The 23,809-nt window shown below is 43.6% G+C and overlaps 1 protein-coding gene across 1 annotated transcript; it reads left to right on the top strand.

Annotated features, from left to right (window-relative positions):
* Positions 1 to 223: 223 nt before the first annotated feature.
* On the top strand, positions 224 to 3,241 carry LOC119365958. Its single transcript, XM_037631612.1, has 3 exons — positions 224 to 441; positions 535 to 690; positions 2,961 to 3,241. Exons 1-2 carry the CDS (start codon positions 369 to 371, stop codon positions 684 to 686), a joined length of 225 nt encoding a protein of 74 aa, XP_037487509.1. The 5' UTR covers positions 224 to 368; the 3' UTR covers positions 687 to 690; positions 2,961 to 3,241.
* The last annotated feature ends 20,568 nt before the right edge of the window (positions 3,242 to 23,809 follow it).

Genomic DNA, 23,809 nt, shown 5'->3' with positions numbered 1-23,809 from the left:
TGGTAACTAGTTAAGTTACCGGAACATCACATACTCCAAAAAACAGTGAGTCTATAACCTAATAAATACATCGTTGCATGACACTACATAGATGTTCCTACCTACTATGAAGGTAGTAACATAGTCTAGAGAAATGTGTAAGTTACTAGCTTATGTTCTTGCCTATTGTGACCAGCCTAGTGAAGGGCCTTACTTCTCTTCTGGAAGCTGATATTACTAAACAATCCTCATAAAACAAGCGAAATGTTACTCTGAAAAAACCCAAAGCCCTTGCTAACTTCGTCGTCCTCCAAGCCGGCCGAAAATCTGCCTGAAATCCGCGCCGCTCCCTCCAGCCCACCACCGCGCTCAAGTTCGTCGCGGCTCCAATGGTGACCAGGTGGAGCCAGAAGAGCCCCGGCCTCAAGATCCTGTGGATCTGGACCCTGGGCACCGCCGCGAGTAAGCCACCCCATCCCCTCCCCTCCTCCCCGTATCCCTAGTCGTGCAATCCACCGCCGCCGCCGGCGCTGATTTCGCTGATTTCGCGCGCAGTCATGATCACCAACGTCGTCCGGACGCGCGTCAACGATATGCAGATGATCCTCCGGGAGGAAGACGAAGCCGCTGGCTCCGGCGGCGGCGGTGGCGGCACCGGGGGCGGGGCCTCCGGCGAGCGCGTCATGAGAGACGACGAGTTGACTTGAGCAGGTATGGGATCCCACCTGTGCCCCAGTGACCGAATCATGTTTATACAGCAGCTAAAGTTAACGATTTAAGAATCGTATCATGTGAAATCCTGTTATTTTTCTTCTCTTGAGAGTGCATTTCAACGAAGGTTAAAGTCGATTCAGTGATCGAAATAGGCCTCAGTCCGGAACTGAATACTCCGGATGTGTTTCGTTTCATCGTCCTTATCGTGTTAAATTGTTGTACTAGCTAGTTTATAAGGACACCATTGTGCTATAATTTAGAGGTATCCCCTGGCCCCTGTCTACAATTTACAAACCAGCTCTATTTCAAGTTCCTGATACTTCCGGTCGACGTAATCCAGAGTACATTCTTCTCTTCGGCCTCTTAAGTATAAACATGGCCGTCCACGGTCCACGTAAGCGTCTTCTATCCATTTCCTTCATGGTAGCAATCATGCGTCAAAGGCTGCAATTTTAGCTAGATTTTGAGCCTTCCAATTCTAGCTACGCAAGGTGTAAGGATCTATTTCTGGTGTTCTGAAAGTATGACATGGCAGCCCAAGTTGATGGCATCTTAAGCCCATCACACAGGATTAGTGCTAATGGATGGTTACATTATTCTTTCATCCATGTATGGCTGAATCTTAATTGATATCTCATGAATCACCAACCTTTTCTCGAGTCATGTGACTTATGAGGTAAGACCAAGAGTTGCCATTTGCCATAGGGCCGGCTATGTAGCCTAGAGCTATTTAGTCCAGATGGTTTCAAGCTGGCATTGATCCCGATTATCAAAACATACACTATTCCTGCATCAAGTTGTATTGCTGTGGTAGAAGCAATTTCATAGTTGTGCCATTTGCCATACGGCATGGATAGTTGCAGCTGGTTCAAATGTCAGTGGAGAACTGGAGATTGAACCAGAGTGCAATGTAACAATTATGTTGCACAAGTCCTGGCTGGGCTGCAACTAGGTGTTCCAAAGCATACACTCCACCGGTCACCTGAAACAGAAAAGGTTCCTCCACTTGTCATGATTGGAAGCCTAAATGACCCGGGTAACTTGTAGTTGTGATGTAGGAAATCAACAGAGGGTTTGTAGGGAGTATTTCAGTGATGTTTGTTTCTGTTAAGAGTGGGTGAAGAGAAAGATGTGAGCAGCAGAAGAGAGTTTCTCCCAAGTTATGATGGAAGTTCTGTTACGCCTGGCGCTCACAGCCAGCACTCTCACATACTCTTATTTATGCGAATAAGTAGCATTGCAAATATTACATTTAATAAATGCTTCTTACAAATGTAAGGATTGCATGACGCTACAAAACGAAGTGGAACACAAGTATATGATAATGCACTCATTTATATATACTCTTAACAGTCTAGATTAAATGTGTATATCTGAATTTGACTCGGGCGTCAGACGTTATGCGAGATGCACTTAGAGTGCAGTACTTACCAGTACATTCAATTCAACTATACATACCCTTTGTATTTACAAGGATTACAAAGTTACAAACATAAACGGGAATAACAACAGCTAATTGACTCTTTAGCTCCCATCGATCTTTTAAATCTTTTGTATTGCTTTCTTCCTACAGCAAGCAGATGTCCTTACTCCATATGCTCATCAGAACTTTCCTAGCAAACTTACTGTTTCATACAGCCTTAATTATGTACTCTCTGAATTCTAAGCCACAACTTGCTCTGAACTTCTTGCATGCCCACCTTGTTCGTTGGCTTATGCCATCTGGTCCTCTTTACTTTGATATTTGCACAATGAGTAGAGTTCACCAAGTCTTGCCTCATGAGATGCTAACCAATTTTGTATGCTTATCACTTGATCAAATGGTACATCTGCCGGACAGTGGACAAGGCAATGCTGGGTAACAGTTACAGCAAACTGATTTACTACTTACTTAGCATCATAGCTGTTATAGCGATCTGAATTCTTTTTCAATCGTTCCTTGTACAAAAAGTACATTAGTACAACCAGGTATGCTAGAGTTGGTCATGCTAAAAGATAAGAGCAATGGCATGGCTGGCAAGGAAAGTAGAGCAATGGCATGGCTGGTGGTGCATCTCCCTGCACAGGGAAATACTAGCATATGCCATTTTTAAATGAAAGTACCCAGCACAGGGATAGAGCTACAGTTCCTCTGACCAACATAACCAAGTCCAGTACCCAGCACAGGGATAGAGCTAGAGTTTTGTTTCACTGTTCTTTTATGTATGCTTGAGCGACTCTACATGGCAAAGTTCGTGGAAGTCCTAACCGAAGTTCTTTTCTTGCAGCAAGTGAAGAGTTTGCTTGAGCTTGAGCGACTCTACATGGCAAAATTCGCGGAAGCCCGCGTTTCGCCAGCCAAGACTAAACGGTTCATCGTTTGATGTCTCCAGAAACTTTTTTTAGGGCATTTTTATTGGTAAAGCAGTGAGGTATGTACCTGCGTGGGGCATGAAACTGTGGAACTGCTTGGTTCCAAATACTGCTGCCTCTTGTACCTGTCTGTTGCTTAGAAATGAATCTGTTACTTTACACGGTCAAGTTTTTTATGGTAAGAAAGAGTGCCAAACGTTTCTGGACCCTTTTCCAGTGGAACTGGGCATCGTTAGTTCGTTTGGTCACCACTTGGCATTGCCAATCTGTTTCCGTCTGTGGTGCGGCTGGTGATGGACAGAGCGTGGCTGTGCTGGGCTGCCATGGTTTTGCTTCTTTTTTTTGAATTGAGGAGCTCTAAAACTAGACAACACTCAAAACAAATCTGCATCAGTTTTAAAAAATGCAACATAATTTCATGAGCAGATTGATACAGCTTCACTCACAGATTTTGGACGCCACCAACTGTGCCATTCACCACTCATACCACTGATGCAGCTTTAAGTGAAAATAAAAGTAAATTTTAATTTCACTTTTTTTTCTAGCCTTTCCACCCACCTTAACACTTGCTGGAGTACAAAACATGCCTAACACACATTTCTTTTTTGCATCTTATTAAGAGTACAGCCTGAAAGCAATGGAAAGGTCATCCTAGAAAGTAGAAGAGAAATTACCGCAAAAAAAGAAAGTAGAAGAGAAATGATAACCCAAAGCACAAGAAAAAAAAAACTACACTTGTTCGCTTAGCTCATTCATTCCACCTTCAAAATCGTCCTATCTTCATTTTGATTGGCGGCTAGCCGCTTCCTAAATATTCTTCTTGGCTTCATCTTCCCTGCGGTTTGCTTCCTTTTCCCCCTCTTCTGCGGTCATATTTTCATCCAGCAAAATAATGACTTCCGTATCTCCTTGATGTTTGGGGGGAATTCCAGACGAGAAAAGCCATTTCCAGCCTCAGCATCTCAAGTTTCGGCAACGATGTTAGCTCAAACTCCAAGGATTCGATTTCCATGCGCTTGTAATAAAGCTCGAGTACCACGAGGCTTCAGACAGGGCACTTTGGAAAGTGATAGGCCCTTCAATCTGCAACGATACATCCTCCAGAAGCAGAATGGATAGGTTTGGTAGGCTCCCAAATGACTTGTATGGTTTCCCACTGGCTCGGGGCATACTTGGTAGCCCGCATAAAGGCCAACCAGCCCGCTCGGAACGAAAATGGTTTGTTTGGCTGTCCGCATACACTATTTGGCCCGCATCGCACGAACATTAAAGTACCTCCCAGCTAGGCCCGCTAGGAACGTTCGAATCGGTAGTTTCTAGCAAGTCATGCTCGTCCGAGGCAGGGGAAGAGAACATGGTGCTAAGCTCGTGCGACCACAGAGATGGCGCGAGCTCGCGCGCATCTCCGAAAAATCGACGGGTGGATTTCGGCTCACCTCCCGCTGATTCGGTCGCCCTATATAGCCCCCTTCGCCTCACCGCCGAGACTCCTGTCACCCTTCTCCCTCCTTTCAAGCTTTCCCACCGACGCGCATCGGCACTGACGAGTAGGTAAGCGTCGCTCCTTCCCCGCCCGACGGCCCACGGCGGTGGCGACTCGTGCACTCATCTTCTCCGACCGTTTCGGCGTCTCCCTCGAGCTGCAGCGATGGCCTCTGTGAGTTCAATCACCCTCTTCTTTGTATTCGTTGTAGCTATATCTGAGACCATGTTTTAGGGTTTGATGTTCGAGTTTGTGGTAGGGTTTGATCTATGAGCATCTTGTAGCATGCTAGGGTTGTATTTGGATACCAATTTGTGGGTTGTGATGGTGTGGTACCTATTGGTGATCGATTTGTGGCATGCTAGGGTAGTGTTGAACACACTTGATTGGTAGCTAGTTGTGATGTATGCAGCTCATATCATGCTATGTTGAGCTAGATTGTCCGGTAATGTGTGCTATGCTCGTTATCAGTGTGTCCTGCGATTGTAGGACATGACCACACAAACACAAGATCTTAGTCAGGCCCTTGTCCTGTCCAAGAGCCAGTTCCCTCCGTCCTATGTTGAGGACTCCCAGCCCCCCTCGATGAACAAATGCCTACTGATTCAGATGTGTTCGAGGTTTCAGGAACGGGTCCTCCTTTTGTGCCAACAACCTTTGTGCTCACTGAGCCAAGTGTTGTTGCTGTTGCCGCTACACAAACGGCAGCAACAAAGGCAAAGAAGGATGGTAGGGGGAACAACAGGAAGTGGAAGCGATCCATGTCCACGTTCGTGCTTAACAAGATGTGTGAGCTCATACCTAGTGGGGTTAGGACTGACTAGGGCTTCAAGGAGGTGCACTTGAACACCGTTGCGAAGCAAGTGTTCGAGTTTTGTAGCCAGGAGGTGACTTCCACCCAGGCCTACAACCACCTCATGAAGTGGAGAGCTCGATGGATCACAGTGTCCAAGCTCAGAGATCTTAGCGGCTCCTCACGGGATTAGAACACTTGCTCGATCGTTCCGGAGGCAGAGCGCTACACCGGCCATGTTGCGGTTAGCTCACGTCTCCCTTGTTTTTCACATTGTCAACCATTACCTTCTTGTAACTAACAACATCGTGTTTCTTTCTTAGGGCCACCTCAAAGACGTTGAATTCCTCAACACACCCATCCAGAACTACAACCAAATGCAACCCATCTTCTTCTTTGGGCTGGCAACCGGCAAGCATGCCATGGGTTCCGGTGAGCCTCTCGGTTCGCCCATGCCTGAGTTCCCAGACACCAAGGACGCAGAGGTAGTCCTTGATTGCCCTGGCAAGCCCTTTGAGCACGTCCCTGTGCTTGATAGGAAGAGGAAGAGGGGCGGCTTGATGGAGGAGGAGATTAGTGTCTTCACCAGCATGACTGAGGCCGTGAAGGAGGTGGCAACTGTCATTAGGGAGAGAAAGTCCCTTGATGTCCACCCTGAGATGTACACCGCCGTCATGGACCAAGGTGGCTTCAACTAGGAGGCTTTGATGGCTGCTTTGAGCCACCTTCTAGACAACAAGAATTGGGGTGTTGAGTTTGTTGCCATGGCAGACGCTCATACGATGCTTTGTCCTAGGAGCCAGCTGGGCAAGCACTACTACTAGACCTAGTGTTGCCTCTGGTTACCGCGTGCATGATCCTCAACGGTGATGGCGTTGGTGACATTGATGATGACGACGACGTACATTTTGTATAGCTAGGGCTTGAAAACTATTTGATGGTTTATATATTTTACTGAGGCGGTATATACTAACCCCTCACGATTATGGCGTACTTGCGGTGGTAGGATTACACCCTCTTTTGGATATGGTGGTAGGATGACAACATAGTAATGCTAGGTTAAACTTGATATGTCGTATGATCATGCATGCTTACTACTGCTCTTCTGCTCCATTTCTTGTTGTTTGTGTGCTCAATTGCTTGCTGCTTCAACTATTGCTCTTGTGCACTGCTAGGATAAGTGGTATGTGGTGTTCATCGGGAGGGCTCCAGGGGTTTACAGTTCATGGGAAGTTTGCAATGAACAAGTTTCAGGGTACAAACACAACAACCAGAGAGGGTTTAAGACTAGGCAGGCAACAAAAGATGCTTAGTCCAAGTTTGTGCAAAAGCAGGCATGCAAGGCTGAAGTTGGAAAGGCGACACCACACTTTGGGGTGAAGAACTTCATCATCATCGTGAAGTTTATCTCCATTGCAGTGTTGTGCCATTGGTGTGGTCGCTGCGATCGTGTATAAGGTGCAACAGGTCAGCTCACCACGTAAGTTACAAGGTTAGCACACCTCGAAGCATGTATGCAACCAAACATTGTCTAGATGTGTGAGTTTATACAATGCAGGATGCCAAACACCACGCACAAACCTATCCCCTAATGCAGGCAATCAAACGAGGAGCAGATGTTGATTTTTTGCCTGTTTTCCCTCGGTCAGGCCCAACTGGAAAGTGTATGCTATACATGCGATGACCACCAAACACGCCCTTGATAGCTGATATGTCTCCATCGTATCTACTTTTCCTAGTGCTTTTGCTCTTCTTTTGGACTCTAATTTGCATGATTTGAATGAAACTAATCCGGACTAACGCTGTTTTCAGCAGAACTACCATGGTGTTATTTTTTGTGCAGAAATAAAAGTTCTCGAAATTGGACGATACTTTTTGGAGAATTATTTTGGAATAAATAAAAAATACTGGAACCATACCCACTAGGCACCAGGGCGTGCCACCTGTTGGAAATATGCCCTAGAGGCAATAATAAAAGTATTATTATTATATTTCCTTGTTCATGATAATTGTCTTTTATTCATGCTATAACTGTATTATCCGGAAATCGTAATACACGTGTGAATACATAGACCACAATATGTCCCTAGTGAGCCTCTAGTTGACTAGCTCGTTGTGATCAATAGATAGTCATGGTTTCCTGGCTATGGACATTGGATGTCGTTGATAACGGGATCACATCATTAGGAGAATGATGTGATGGACAAGACCCAATCCTAAGACTAGCACAAAAGATCGTGTAGTTCATTTGCTAGAGCTTTGCCAATGTCAAGTATCTCTTCCTTCGACCATGAGAGCGTGTAACTCCTGGATACCGTAGGAGTGCTTTGGGTGTATCAAACGTCACAACATAACTGGGTGACTATAAAGGTGCACTACAGGTATCTCCGAAAGTATCTATTGTTTTATGCGGATCGAGACTGGGATTTGTCACTCCGTGTAAACGGAGAGGTATCTCTGGGCCCACTCGGTAGGACATCATCATATGTGCAATGTGACCAAGGAGTTGATCACGGGATGATGTGTTACGGAACGAGTAAAGTGACTTTCCGGTAACGAGATTGAACAAGGTATTGGATACCGACGATCGAATCTCGGGCAAGTAACATACCGATAGACAAAGGGAATTGAATACGGGATTGATTAAGTCCTTGACATCGTGGTTCCTCCGATGAGATCATCGTGGAACATGTGGGAGCCATCATGGGTATCCAGATCCCGCTGTTGGTTATTGACCGGAGAACGTCACGGTCATGTCTGCATGTCTCCCGAACCCGTAGGGTCTACACACTTAAGGTTCGATGACGCTAGGGTTATAAAGGAAGTTTGTATGTGGTTACCGAATGTTGTTCGGAGTCCCGGATGAGATCCCGGACGTCACGAGGAGTTCCGGAATGGTCCGGAGGTAAAGATTTATATATGGGAAGTCCTATTTTGGCCACCGGAAAATGTTCGGGATTTTTCGGTATTGTACCGGGAAGGTTCTAGAAGGTTCCGGAGTGGGGCCCACCTGCATGGGGGGACCCACATGAACGTGGGTAGTGGGGGCAAGGCCCCACACCCCTGGTCAAGGTGCAACAAGATCCCCCCTTAGAAGGAATAAGATCATATCCCGAAGGGATAAGATCAAGATCCCTAAAAAGGGGGGATAACAATCGGTGGGGAAGGAAATAATGAGATTTCTTTCCTCCCACCTTGGCCAACGCCCCAATGGACTTGGAGGGCAAGAAACCAGCCCCTCCACCCCTATATATAGTGGGGAGGTGCATGGGAGCTACAGACGAAGTTCTGGCGCAGCCCTCCCCCTCTCCCAAGTCGTCCTCCTCTCCCGTGGTGCTTGGCGAAGCCCTGCAGGATTGCCACGCTCCTCCTCCACCACCACGCCGTTGTGCTGCTGCTGGATGGAGTCTTCCTCAACCTCTCCCTCTCTCCTTGCTGGATCAAGGCGTGGGATACGTCACCGGGCTGTACGTGTGTTGAACGCGGAGGTGCCGTGCGTTCGGCACTTGATCATCAGTGATTTGAATCACGACGAGTACGACTTCATCAACCCCGTTCACTTGAACGCTTCCGCTTAGCGATCTACAAGGGTATGTAGATGCACTCTCTTTCTACTCGTTGCTGGTCTCTCCATAGATAGATCTTGGTGACACGTAGGAAAATTTTTGAATTTCTGCTACGTTCCCCAACAGTGGCATCATGAGCCAGGTTTATTGCGTAGATTCTTTGCACGAGTAGAACACAAAGTAGTTGTGGGCGTTGATGTTGTACAATATGCTTACCATTACTAGTCCAATCTTGTTTCGACGGTATTGTGGGATGAAGCGGCCCGGACCGACCTTACACGTACTCTTACGTGAGACAGGTTCCACCGATTGACATGCACTTGGTGCATAAGGTGGCTAGCGGGTGCCAGTCTCTCCCACTTTAGTCGGAACGGATTCGATGAAAAGGGTCCTTATGAAGGGTAAATAGCAATTGGCATATCACGTTGTGGTTTTGCGTAGGTAAGAAACGTTCTTGCTAGAAACCCATAGCAGCCACGTAAAACATGCAAACAACAATTAGAGGACGTCTAACTTGTTTTTGCAGGGTATGCTTTGTGATGTGATATGGCCAAGAAGAATGTGATGAATGATATGTGATGTATGAGATTGATCATGTTCTTGTAATAGGATTCACGACTTGCATGTCGATGAGTATGACAACCGGCAGGAGCCATAGGAGTTGTCTTTATTTATTGTATGACCTGCGTGTCATTTAACAACGCCATGTAAATTACTTTACTTTATTGCTAAACGCGTTAGCCATAGAAGTAGAAGTAGTCGTTGGCGTGACAACTTCATGAAGACACGATGATGGAGATCATGATGATGGAGATCATGGTGTCATGCCGGTGACGATGGTGATCATGGAGCCCCGAAGATGAAGATCAAAAGGAGCAAAAATGATATTGGCCATATCATGTCACTATTTGATTGCATGTGATGTTTATCATGTTTATGCATCTTGTTTACTTAGGACGACGGTAGTAAATAAGATGATCCCTTACAAAATTTCAAGAAGTGTTCTCCCCTAACTGTGCACCGTTGCTACAGTTCGTCGCTTCTAAGCACCACGTGATGATCGGGTGTGATGGATTCTTACCTTCACATACAACGGGTGTAAGACAGTTTTACACAGCGAAAACACTTAGGGTTAACTTGACGAGCCTAGCATGTGCAGACATGGCCTCGGAACACGGAGACCGAAAGGTCGAGCATGAGTCGTATAGTAGATACGATCAACATGAAGATGTTCACCGATGATGACTAGTCCGTCTCACGTGATGATCGGACACGGCCTAGTTGACTCGGATCATGTAATCACTTAGATGACCAGAGGGATGTCTATCTGAGTGGGAGTTCATAAGATGAACTTATTTATCTTGAACATAGTCAAAAGACCTTTTGCAAATTATGTCATAGCTCGCGCTTTAGTTCTACTGTTTTAGATATGTTCCTAGAGAAAATTATAGTTGAAAGTTGATAGTAGCGATTATGCGAACAGTAGAAAGCTTATGTCCTTAATGCACTGCTCAGTGTGCTGAACCCCAAACGTCGTTTGTGGATGTTTCGAACATCGAACATACACGTTTTGATAACTACGTGATGGTTCAGTTAAATGGTTTAAGTAGAGGCACCAAAGACATTTTCGAAACGTCGTGGAACATATGAGATGTTTCGAGGGCTGAAATTGGGATTTCAGGCTCGTGCCCACGTCAAGAGGTATGAGACCTCCAGCGATTTTCTTAGCCTGCAAACTAAGGGAGAAAAGCTCAATCGTTGAGCTTGTGCTCAGATTGTCTGAGCACAACAATCACTTGAATCGAGTGGGAGTTGATCTTCCAGATGAGATAGTGATGTTTCTCCAAAGACATTGCCACCAAGCTACTAGAGCTTCGTGATGAACTATAACATATCAGGGATAGATATGATGATCCTTGAGGTATTCGCGATGTTTGACACCGCGAAAGTAGAAATCAAGAAGGAGCATCAATTGTTGATGGTTGGTGAAACCACTAGTTTCAAGAAGGGCAAGGGAACAAAGGGATACTTCATGAAACGGCAATTCAGCTACTGCTCTAGTGAAGAAACCCAAGGTTGAACCCAAACCCGAGACTAAGTGCTTCTGTGATAAGGGGAATAGCCGCTGGAGCAGAATTACCCTAGATACTTGGTAGATAAGAAGGCTGGCAAGGTCGATAGAAGTATATTGGATATACATTATGTTAATGTGCACTTTACTAGTACTCCTAGTAGCACCAGGGTATTAGATACCGGTTCGGTTGCTAAGTGTTAGTAACTCAAAATAAAAGCTACGGAATAAACGAAGACTAGCTAAAGGTGAGCTGACGATATATGTTGGAAGTGTTTCCAAGTTTGATGTGATCAAACATCGCACGCTCCCTCTACCATCAAGATTAGTATTAAACCTGAATGGTTTATTAAATCTCGATCGTAGTGATACACATTTTCATGCCAAAAGATATAAGATAGTAATGATAGTACCACTTACTTGTGGCACTGCCATGTAAGTCATAATGGTATAAACGCATGAAGAAGCTCCATGTTGATGGATCTTTGGACTCACTTGTTTTTGAAAAGTTTGAGACATGCGAACCATGTCTATTGGTGTATATGCATGAAGAAACTCCATGCAAATGGACCGTTTGGACTCACTTGATTTTGAATCACTTGAGATATGCAAATCATACCACATGGGCAAGATGACTGAAAAGCCTCATTTTCAGTAAGATGGAACAAGATAGCAACTTGTTGGAAGTAACACATTTTGATGTGTCCAATCCAATGAGTGCTGAGGCATGCAGTGAATATCGTTATGATCTTACTTCACAGATGATTCGAGTAGATGTTGAGAATATTTACTTGATGAAACACAAGTCTGAATTATTGAATGGTTCAAGTAATTTCAGAGTGAAGTAGAAGATCATTGTGACAAGAGGATAAAATGTCTATGATATGATCATAGAGATGAATATCTGAGTTACGAGTTTTGGCACACAATTAAGACACTGTGGAAATTGTTTCGCAATTAATACCGCCTGGAACACCATAGTGTGATGGTGTGTCCGAACATCATAGTTGCACCCTATTGGATATGGTGCGTACCATGATGTCTCTTATCGAATTAGCACTATTGTCCATGGGTTAGGCATTAGAGACAACCACATTCACTTTAAATAGGGCACCACGTAATTCCGTTGAGATGACACCGTATGAATTATGGTTTAGAGAAACCTAAGTTGTCGTTTCTTAAAAGTTTGGGGCTGCGACGCTTATATGAAAAAGTTTCAGGTTGATAAGCTCGAACCCAAAGCGGATAAAATGCATCTTCATAGGAAACCCAAAACAGTTGGGTATACCTCCTAATTCAGATTCGAAAGCAATATGGATTGTTTCTTGAATCGGGTCCTTTCTCGAGGAAAAGTTTCTCTTGAAAGAATTGAGTGGGAGGATGGTGGAAACTTGATGAGGTTATTGAACCGTCTCTTCAACTAGTGTGTGGCAGAGCACAGGAAGTTGTTCCTGTGGCACCTACACCAATTGAAGTGGAAGCTTATGATATTGATCATGAAACTTCGGATCAAGTCACTACCAAACCTCGTGGGATGACAAGGATACGTACTACATCAGAGTGGTACGTAATCCTGTCTTGGAAGTCATGTTGCTGGACAACAATGAACCTACGAGCTATGGAGAAGCAATGGTGGGCCCGGATTCCGATAAATGGCTCGAGGCCATAAAATCCGAGAACGGATCCATGACTTTGGAAGAAATACTTGATGGTCGTAAGGCCATTGGGTACGGATGGATTTTAAAAGGAAGACAGACAATGATGGTAAGAATTACCATTAAGAAAGCTCGACTTGTCGTTAAGATATTTTCCGACAAGTTCAAGGAGTTGATTACGGTGAGGTTTTCTCACTCGTAGCGATGCTAAGAGTCTGTTGGAATTGGATTAGCAGTTACTGCATGATTGATGAAATCTTGCAGATAGGATGTCAAAACATTGTTTCCTCGACGTTATACTTGAGGAAAGGTTGTATGTGATACAACCGGAAGGTTTTGTCAATCCCAAAAGATGCTAATAAGTATGCAAAGCTCTAGCAATCCTTCTAAGGACTGGAGTGAGCATCTCGGAGTTGGAATGTGTGCTTTGATGATGATCAAAGATTTTGGGTTTGTACAAAGTTTACGGGAAACTTGTATTTCCAAAGAAGTGAGTGGGAGCACTATAGAATTTCTGATGAGTATATGTTGTTGACATATTGTTGATCAGAAATGACGTAGAATTTCTGGAAAGCATATATGGTTATTTTGAAAGTGTTTTTCAATGGAAAGCCTGGATTAAGCTACTTGAACATTGAGCATCAAGATCTATAAGGATAGATCAAAATGCTTAATAATACTTTCAAATGAGCACATACCTTGACATGATCTTGAAGGTGTTCAAGATGGACCAGTCAAAGAAGGAGTTCTTGCCTGAGTTGTAAGGTACGAAGTTAGGACTTAAAGCTCGACCACGGCAGAAAAGAGAGAAAGGACGAAGGTCATCCCCTATACTTTAGACATAGGCTCTACAGTATGCCATGCTGAGTACCGCACCTAAAGTGTGCCTTGCCATGAGTCAGTCAAGGGGTACAAGAGTGATCCAAGAATGGATCACAGGACAGCGGTCAAAGTTATCCTTAGAAATTAGTGGACTAAGGAATTCTCGATTATGGAGGTGGTAAAAGAGTTCGTCGTAAAGGGTTACGTCGATGCAAGCTTGACACCTATCCGGATAGCTCTGAGTAGAGATACCGGATACATATAATGGAGCAACAATTTAGAATAGCTCCAAGTAGAACAGTTATTTGGATTAGCTCCAAATAGAGCGTGGTAGCTACATCTAGGAGATGACATAGAGATTTGTAAAACACACACGGATCTGAAAGGTTCGGACCCGTTGACTAAAACCTCTCTCACAAGCAACATGATCAAACCTAAAACTCATTGAGTATTAATCACATAGTGATGTGAACTAGACTACTGATTCTAGTAAACTCTTGGGTGTTAGTCACATGGCGATGTGACCTGTGAGTGTTAGTCACATGGCGATGTGACCTAGATTATTGACTCTAGTGCAAGTGGGAGACTGTTGGAAATATGCCCTAGAGGCAATAATAAAAGTATTATTATTATATTTCCTTGTTCGTGATAATTGTCTTTTATTCATGCTATAACTGTATTATCCGGAAATCGTAATACACGTGTGAATACATAGACCACAATATGTCCCTAGTGAGCCTCTAGTTGACTAGCTCGTTGTGATCAACAGATAGTCATGGTTTCCTGGCTATGGACATTGGATGTCGTTGATAACGGGATCACATCATTAGGAGAATGATGTGATGGACAAGACCCAATCCTAAGACTAGCACAAAAGATCGTGTAGTTCATTTGCTAGAGCTTTGCCAATGTCAAGTATCTCTTCCTTCGACCATGAGAGCGTGTAACTCCTGGATACCGTAGGAGTGCTTTGGGTGTATCAAACGTCACAACATAACTGGGTGACTATAAAGGTGCACTACAGGTATCTCCGAAAGTATCTATTGTTTTATGCGGATCAAGACTGGGATTTGTCACTCCGTGTAAACGGAGAGGTATCTCTGGGCCCACTCGGTAGGACATCATCATATGCGCAATGTGACCAAGGAGTTGATCACGGGATGATGTGTTACGGAACGAGTAAAGTGACTTGCCGGTAACGAGATTGAACAAGGTATTGGATACCGACGATCGAATCTCGGGCAAGTAACATACCGATAGACAAAGGGAATTGAATACGGGATTGATTAAGTCCTTGACATCGTGGTTCATCCGATGAGATCATCGTGGAACATGTGGGAGCCATCATGGGTATCCAGATCCCGCTGTTGGTTATTGACCGGAGAACGTCTCGGTCATGTCTGCATGTCTCCCGAACCCGTAGGGTCTACACACTTAAGGTTCGATGACGCTAGGGTTATAAAGGAAGTTTGTATGTGGTTACTGAATGTTGTTCGGAGTCCCGGATGAGATCCCGGACGTCACGAGGAGTTCCGGAATGGTCTGGAGGTAAAGATTTATATATGGGAAGTCCTATTTTGGCCACCAAAAAATGTTCGGGATTTTTCGGTATTGTACCGAGAAGGTTCTAGAAGGTTCCGGAGTGGGGCCCACCTGCATGGGGGGACCCACATGAACGTGGGTAGTGGGGGCAAGGCCCCACACCCCTGGTCAAGGCGCAACAAGATCCCCCCTTAGAAGGAATAAGATCATATCCCGAAGGGATAAGATCAAGATCCCTAAAAAGGGGGGATAACAATCGGTGGGGAAGGAAATAATGAGATTTCTTTCCTCCCACCTTGGCCAATGCCCCAATGGACTTGGAGGGCAAGAAACCAGCCCCTCCACCCCTATATATAGTGGGGAGGTGCATGGGAGCTACAGACGAAGTTCTGGCGCAGCCCTCCCCCTCTCCCAAGTCGTCCTCCTCTCCCGTGGTGCTTGGCGAAGCCCTGCAGGATTGCCACGCTCCTCCACCACCACCACGCCGTTGTGCTTCTGCTGGATGGAGTCTTCCTCAACCTCTCCCTCTCTCCTTGCTGGATCAAGGCGTGGGATACGTCACCGGGCTGTACGTGTGTTGAACGCGGAGGTGCCGTGCGTTCGGCACTTGATCATCGGTGATTTGAATCACGACGAGTACAACTTCATCAACCCCGTTCACTTGAACGCTTCCGCTTAGCGATCTACAAGGGTATGTAGATGCACTCTCTTTCTACTCGTTGCTGGTCTCTCCATAGATAGATCTTGGTGACACGTAGGAATTTTTTTGAATTTCTGCTACGTTCCCCAACACCACCCCCCTCTAGCGCGCCTTGGTGGGTAGTGGGGCCCACTAGGCTCCGCTGACCCTAATTCCAACTCTATAAATTTCTATTTTTGGAGAAAAAACAGGAGAGGAAGTTCCATCGAGTTTTACGATACGGAGCCGTCACCGCCTCTTGTTCTTCATCGGGAGGCCAGATCTGGAGTCCGTGCAGGGCTCCGGAGATAGGGATCATTTGTCTTCATCATCATCAACCATCCTCCATCACCAATTTCATGGTGCTCACTGCCGGGAGTGAGTATTTCCTTTGTAGGCTCGCTGGCCCGTGAGGGGTTGGATGAGATTCATCATGTAATGTAGTTAGTTTTGTTAGGGCTTGATTCCAAGTATCCACTATGTTCTAAGATTGATGTTGCTATGACTTTGCTATGCTTAATGCTTGTCACTAGGGCCCGAGTGCCATGATTTCAGATCTGAACCATTTATGTTTCCACCATTATATCTATGTTCTTGATCCGATCTTTCAAGTTATATGCACCTATTATGTGTTATGACCCGTAAACCCCAAGGTGACAATAATTGGGATACTTTCCGGTGATGACCGTAGTTTGAGGAGTTCATGTATTCACTGTCTTAATGCTTTATTTTGGTTCTCTATTAAAAGGAGGCCTTAATATCCCTTAGTTTCCCTTTGGACCCCGCTGCCACGGGAGGGTAGGAAAAAAGTTGTCATGCAAGTTCTTTTCCATAAGCACGCATGACTATTTACAGAATACATGCCTACATTATATTGACGAACTGGAGCTAGTTCAGTGTCACCCTAGGTTATGACTGTTATATGATGAATATCATCCAACAAAATCATTGATCCAAGGCCTACGAGCTTTTCACATATTGATCTTGCTAAGTGACAACTGTTGCTGCTACTGTTACAACTGCTACAAAATTACTGCTACTGTTGTTACCGTTACTATTGCAATTACTACTATTGCCATCACTATCAAACTATCATACTACTGTGCTACTGATCACTTTGCTACAGATATTTAGTCTCCAGGTGTGGTTGAATTGACAACTCAACTTCTAGTACTTACAAATATTCTTTGCCTCCCCTTGTGTCGAATCTATAAATTTGGGTTGAATACTCTACCCTCGAAAACTGTTGCGATCCCCTATACTTGTGGGTTATCAATAGCTTGGTGTGCTGTAGTTTGAGCTTGATGAGATTCCGGAGCCCCTTGATCCATTCTGGCAATTTTTTCAAGCAGCAACTTGAGGCTTTGGAGGTTTTCCGGCGGCAAGGACATGCCATGCAAGTAGTCACAAACATTTTCTCCCGCTGACTCCAATGACAAGGACTCGAGGTGGTTGAGACAATAAATGGCTGAACATAATTCCTGCCCATTTTTGTGTTGGCACCAAACCATACTCCTCTAACTTACGCATGCTTGTGAGACCTTTTATCTCCTATATGACAACATTTTCCCTTGCAAGATCCACACACCCCAGCGTTTGTAGGGTTTTCAGCTTCCCGATTCCTCTTGGCACCTTCAAAGCAAAAGGTTCTACGACACCCATTATGTAGCCAATGAAAGGAGCACATGCACCATGATGCCAACTAAAGCGCATGGGGGCGAGTACATAACATGGTAGTGCCGAACATTCTTTTGGATCACAAAATACGTTGCCAGCAAGCAGAAAAGTAGCTTACTAAGATTGCTGATGGTTTTGGGAAGGATAGATATCCTTGTATACTTTATGTCCAGGGTTTCCAGTTGTTTCAGTTTTCCGAGCGAATCCAGGAGGCAAAAGATGCCTTCACACCATCTTAGAGAAAGGTACCTCAGATGAAGATGCTTACCAATGTGCTCAAGGTGATGATCAACTAGACCTTCTACTTCTTCTAGGTTCAACACCTGAAGAAATTTCATCTTGTTAGAAATGTAAAATGGACTCCAATTGCCAAATACCTTCAATCACCGTATATGGGACAACTCCATGGTGTACTCCAACTCACGCTCATCACCCTCCAGTTGCTTCTTATGGCAAGGTGACACACTGCGCCTTGAGTGTTGGACCTAAACCCTTCCTCCAATCTAAAGACAAGATTTCCCTCCATTGACTTTGCAATGCTTATATCATGGATTAGATCATGTAGTTGACCAGAATCAAATCCTTGTCTTCTACATATTGACTTTTGAGTTGGTAGTATCATGCTTCTCTCTGAGTTCCGCGAAGTATATATCTGCCACTGATATATCATATGTCTTGAGAGTAACCTTCGGCGATCCATCAACATGCCAAACATCTTCGACTAACATTTTGATCTTCAGGGAAGATGGATAGGTACAAAAAACAAGACATGATGTAATAGGGAAGCTATCATAACTTTTTCAGAAGGACTGCTTTTATGACCTCAAACTTTGGATTCACCTCGAGCTCAACATTGATATGCTCATTCAATTTGTTCCACTCTGCAGCTATTTTTCTTGGTTGATATGCTAAGAAACCACCTATAGTGACTATCACAAGAGGAAGTCCATTGCACTTCTTTAGGATGAGTTTTGCTCGTTCAACCAATTCAGGATAGTGCTCAGCCAAATCCGTGACCCTATTCATAAATACCTAAAATTGTGGAAATATGATTAGTACTTTTTACTATGCATCAAATGAATCAGGTGCATGCAAACCAATCCTTCTTGTTTTTATTAACTAATCTATCCCAATTTCGGTGGCGAGTAAACATTAACTTTTTTTCATTAAAGTGAGAAGAGCATAGTTCTTTACCTATTAATTCTCTATGTAGGAAATACAAAGTCTTATTCTATCTGCATGGACCAAATATAAGTTAAGTATTAACTTATTGTGCACATCTCTCAACCAATTTTTTGCTATAAAATTTGTACAAACAATTTTCTATTCATCTTCGCGTATATGAAATATCCATTAAATTCGCAAAATTTCAAAGAAGTGTTTTCTCTAAGTCTAGAAACTGTAAGCAGAGAAAGTTCTACTGTAGCCACGTGTTCATATCACCTTTCTTGAACTAATTGGAAAACACTTCACATATTTTGAAACTCATTTTAACAAAAAGGAAAACTAAAATGAGATAAAGGGAATATAAAAAATACAACAAATGTTTTCATAAAGGGGTATGAGTAGTAATCTTCTAGTACATTCTTTGTGAAGAGGTCACATGCATACGTGTCTTGTAGACCTTGAGCAAGTGTATGCACTCTTGTTCTTGCATGTACTTTGTTTTTCTTTGCAACAATGTTTTGCAATATCCTCTTGCCTGGTTGTGAACTTGTGATCACTATGACCAAGCGATTTTTCATTGCAAGTAAACTTAGCATAATTTTGTCCCATTCCATGGTAGATGGTATGTCATCGTGGACAATCAGAGACTTGTTTCCTTGTGAATGTCTTTCCAACAATTTAGTCAACTCTGCAACTCCCATCAAAGCAATATCTTCTTTGGTATCACCCGCAAAGTCCATGGCGCTTTTCTTTGCTTCTATTACCTCTGTAAACTAATATAAGACGTTTTGGACCACTAGAGGGAGTAACTGATATGCTAGGCTTCTCAAGAGCTCCTCAAGCTTGAAAGGTTGCAAGACTATGGCAAAAGCATGTTTCCCAAATATATGGCTGATCTATTGTCTTTGGCAAACATCTTTGATCAAAGTGGTTTTCCCAAGACCAACCACTCCCCAGATCCCGATCACCTGAAATTGCTGGGTGCAAACGTGTTCCAGAATTAGTTCAGTAATATCATATTTTTCTTTCTCCCCCCAATATGCTAAAATTCTTCAAGAATGCATGCCATTGTGTTGGTTTTTGACTATTTACTGTAGAGCAACAACCCCACAACCCTTTTTATTCCAGAATTTTTTGCCCAGGCCTGTTTAACTCCGCTCCCACCGGGAGTTGAACCCAGGACCTGGGGTGCTATTAAGGTCGATGCAACCACTAGGCTACAAGCCCGTTCGTATGCCATTGTGTTGGTGCGAGTGAGCCTCTCTAGCACTTTTATCTTTCCGTCATTATTATTAGATTGCTCTTCTCGTATCCCATTCTCAGTAGTGTAGGGTACCATTGAGCTAGATGTTGGCTTCAATGAATATCAAATGTCTCAAGACCTGTGGACACAAGAAAATGATATTTACATTAAATTTTGATGATGAACCACTCCAAAAAACATAAATGTTTCATGATGAATCACTCCAAAAAGTATCGCTAGTCAGCTTAGTGCAAGTCTTATTGCTACATAATAATTTAGATGTTAGAATGAACCAAATGTAGTAAATCAAACACGAATAACATGTTTGATCATAGAAAATTGCTTGACCAAAGCATTGCAACATTATGCTTGTCTCTGGGATGTGTTTCAATCCAGTCTGGACAGCTCCATGCACCCTTTCCATGATGCCTCTAGGAGATGCGTCGCCGAGCCTAGTGACCGAATAACGAGCAAGGAGGTTTCGGTGCTTCAACAGATATCTGACCATTAGAAAACACATACCTCTCCCATGGGATCTTGGCAAAGGAAGCCAGTATCAGCAAGCAAATAAGGGTTGACGACAAACATTGGGAGAACTGGGATGGTCTTCGGTGAGGACTGGTGCCAGAGTTTGCATGCTTGAATTGAACAAGAGGTGTGGAATCGTTCCATTCTTAGGGAGCTATTCTCCTCCTAATGGATGTGAGGGATTGGACTGGTAATTCTCCTTCGTGACTTTGTCCGAACTTACGCAAATTACTTTGGTATGGATGCGTGCATTAATTTGATGCAAGTGAGCAAGGAGGTTTTGGTGCTTCAACAAATATCTGACCATTAGAAAACACTTACCTCTCCCTAGGGACCTTGGCAAAGGAAGCCGGTATCAGCAAGCAAATAAGGGTCGATGACGAATACTGGGAGAACTGGGATGGTCTTCGGTGAGGGCTGGCGCTAGAGTTTGCATGCTTGAATTGAACGAGAGGTGTGGATTTGTTCCATGCTTAGGGGGATATTCTCCTCCTAATGGAATGTGAGGGATTGGACTGGTAATTCCCCTTTGCGACTTTGTCCGAACTTACGTAACTTAATTTGGTATGGATGCGTGCATTAATTTTATGCAAAGACCAGGTGCATTATGCCTCTCTTTTTTAACATGAATTAATTTGATCCTGCTTTGGCCAGGCTCCACAACGATCACCCTTCCCATTATATACTACAAGAAGTTGATTTAATGGTTCATATATTGAGGTAAAAAAACTCGTGTTCTTAATTTAAGTATTACCTGCTCGTAGAAAGCATAGATGGTCTGTTCAACTGATAATTCCTTGACCTTCGATACAATACTTTTTTGGCTTGAGCATAGGCTCGCAACTTTGACATGCTCCGTGGATACTGTGATCAACTCTCCCTAGTTTGTTTTTGGGAAGCAAGCTTTGATATTATGTCATTCTTTAATGGTGGATAGTTTGGTAAGAGCGATCAAGTACTCTTCTTGCTGACATATCCATTGTACTCATGAGCCAACTCACGCCTTGTCTTCTTCAGCTCCAAATCCAGTAGAAAATCAACCACCCCCATAGAGGGGGCAGCTCGAAATTGTTCCACTATACTCTGACGAATTCTTTCTGGTGGGAAGGGTGCACCACTCCGACCCATGCTCGGCATGAGAAGTTGAGTTTCACACTTGAATTTTCATACATGTCCCAAATGATGGAGGTATACCCAATGGTACCACTCGTTCCCCACACTCTGATTACTCCAATTTGGCCCGAGTTTCCCAAGCATTTATTGTTGTCGAGGATCACAAGGGCAAGATCTAACCTTGATCCTGGTTGATGCTGATTCACAACATGCCTCCTCGCTTCGTCGACACCGAACAAGCCAGTGATGGTGGTGATGGAGAGCTCGAAGGTGTTGTTAGCTTGTTTAAGCCACGGTCGATGATGCGATGGTGCACGTTCCTCTGACTAACTTCCTCCAAAACGGAGCACAACTCCTTCATCTACTTGGCAACATGGTGCCGGTTGATGTCTACTACACAACTTCTTCTTGTAGACTCGTGTTGGCCTCCAAGGGCAGAGTTTTGTAGGATAGTAGCAAATTTCCCTCAAGTGTATGACCTAAGATTTATCAATCCGTGGGAGGCGTAGGATGAAGATGGTCTCTCTCAAACAACCCTACAACCAAATAATAAAGTCTCTTGTGTCCCTAACACACCAAATACAATGATAAATTGTATAGGTGCACTAGTTCGGCGAAGAGATAGTGATAAAATTATAGTAACGACATTATATATTGATTTTGGTAAGAGGAACAATAAAAACAGCAAGGTAGCAAGTAACAAAAGTGAGCACAAACGGTATTGCAATGCTTGAAAATGAGGCCTAGTGTCCGTACTTTCGCTAGTGCAATCTCTCAACAATGCTAATATAATTGGATCATATAACCATCTCTCAACGTGCGACAAAGAATCACTCCAAAGTTCCTATCTAGCAAAGAACATAAGAAGAAATTGTTTGTAGGGTACGAAACCACCTCAAAGTTATCCTTTCCGATCGATCTATCTAAGAGTTCTTACTAAAATAACACCAGCTTATATTTTTTGATTGATCTATCCAAGAGTTCGTACTAAAATAACACCATATGATACACATCAACCAACTCTAAAGTCACCTAGATACTCCAATGTCATCATGAGTATCCATGAGTTGATTATACGATATGCATCAAACAATTTCAGATTCATAATACTCAATCCAACACAAAGAACCTCAAAGAGTGCCCCAAGATTTCTACCGGAGAAACAAGGACGAAAACATGCATCAACCCCTATGCATAGATTACCCCAATGTCACCTCGGGAATCCGCGAGTTGAGTGCCAAAACATATATCAACTGAATTTATATGATACCCCATTGTCACCATAGGTATTCATAGCAAGACACACTTCAAGTGCTCTCAAATCCATAAAAGTATTCAATCCGATAAAACGAAATCTCAAAGGGAGAACTCAATTCATCACAAGATAGAGAGGGAGAAACACCATATGATCCAACTATATTAACAAAGATCGCGATACATCAAGATCATGCCAACTCAAGAACATGAGAGAGAGAGAGAGAGATTAAACACATAGCTATTGGTATAAACCCTCAGCCCCGAGGGTGGACTACTTCCTCCTCATCATGGTGGCCGCCGGGATGATGAAGATGGCCAACGCTGATGATTTTCCCCTTCGACAGAGTGCCAAAACAGGGTCCATATTAGTTTTTTGTGGCTACCAAGGCTTACAGCGGCGAAACTTCCAATCTAGGGTTATTTCTGGGGGTTTCTGTATTTATAGGGATTTTTGGCATCGGTCTCATGTCCAGATGGGCTTCGAGTGACCCACCACCCACTAGCACACGGGCAAGGCCCCTGGCGCGCCCTGGTGGGTGGTGGCCACATCCTTCACCTTTTGGTCCTCCCGCGAAGCTTCTAGTGCCTCTTTTGTTCCAAAAAAACCCATCAAAAAGTTTCGTTGCATTTGGAATTTTTATATTTTTGCACAAAAAGCAACACCACGGTAGTTCTGCTGAAAATAACGTCAGTCCGGGTTAGTTCCATTCAAATCATACCAAAACCATATAAATTTTTTGTAAACATGGCATGAATACTTCATAAATTATAGATACGTTGGAGACGTATGAGCATCCCCAAGCTTAATTCCTACTCGTCCACGAGTAGGTAAATGATAAAACAAATAATTTATGAAGTGTGAATGCTAGCATTGTGCATAAGTTTGATCAATGATAATTTCAATCACTTTTCCTAGCATCATAACATCAACTCTTTCTAATAAAACTCATCATGATAAAGTAGCAATCAATTCACATGTTATGGTTCAAACAACGCATTCTCTTGAAACTTGACAATCTATGTTCTCAGTCACCAAACAATTATAATTCAAGTTATTCAACAAAGTCTAAGTAAGAGCTCCACATATTCAACCATCATATAGTCTTCTATGATTGCTATTATTCAAAGCATATTTTTAGAACAAATGGCATCCATCGAACACAGAGAA

Source organism: Triticum dicoccoides, chromosome 2B (assembly GCF_002162155.2).
Source record: "Triticum dicoccoides isolate Atlit2015 ecotype Zavitan chromosome 2B, WEW_v2.0, whole genome shotgun sequence".
NCBI classification, from domain to species: Eukaryota; Viridiplantae; Streptophyta; class Magnoliopsida; order Poales; family Poaceae; genus Triticum; species Triticum dicoccoides.
The sequence above is the reverse complement of the archived record's forward strand: the minus strand, read 5'-3'. Positions and strand labels throughout refer to the sequence as shown.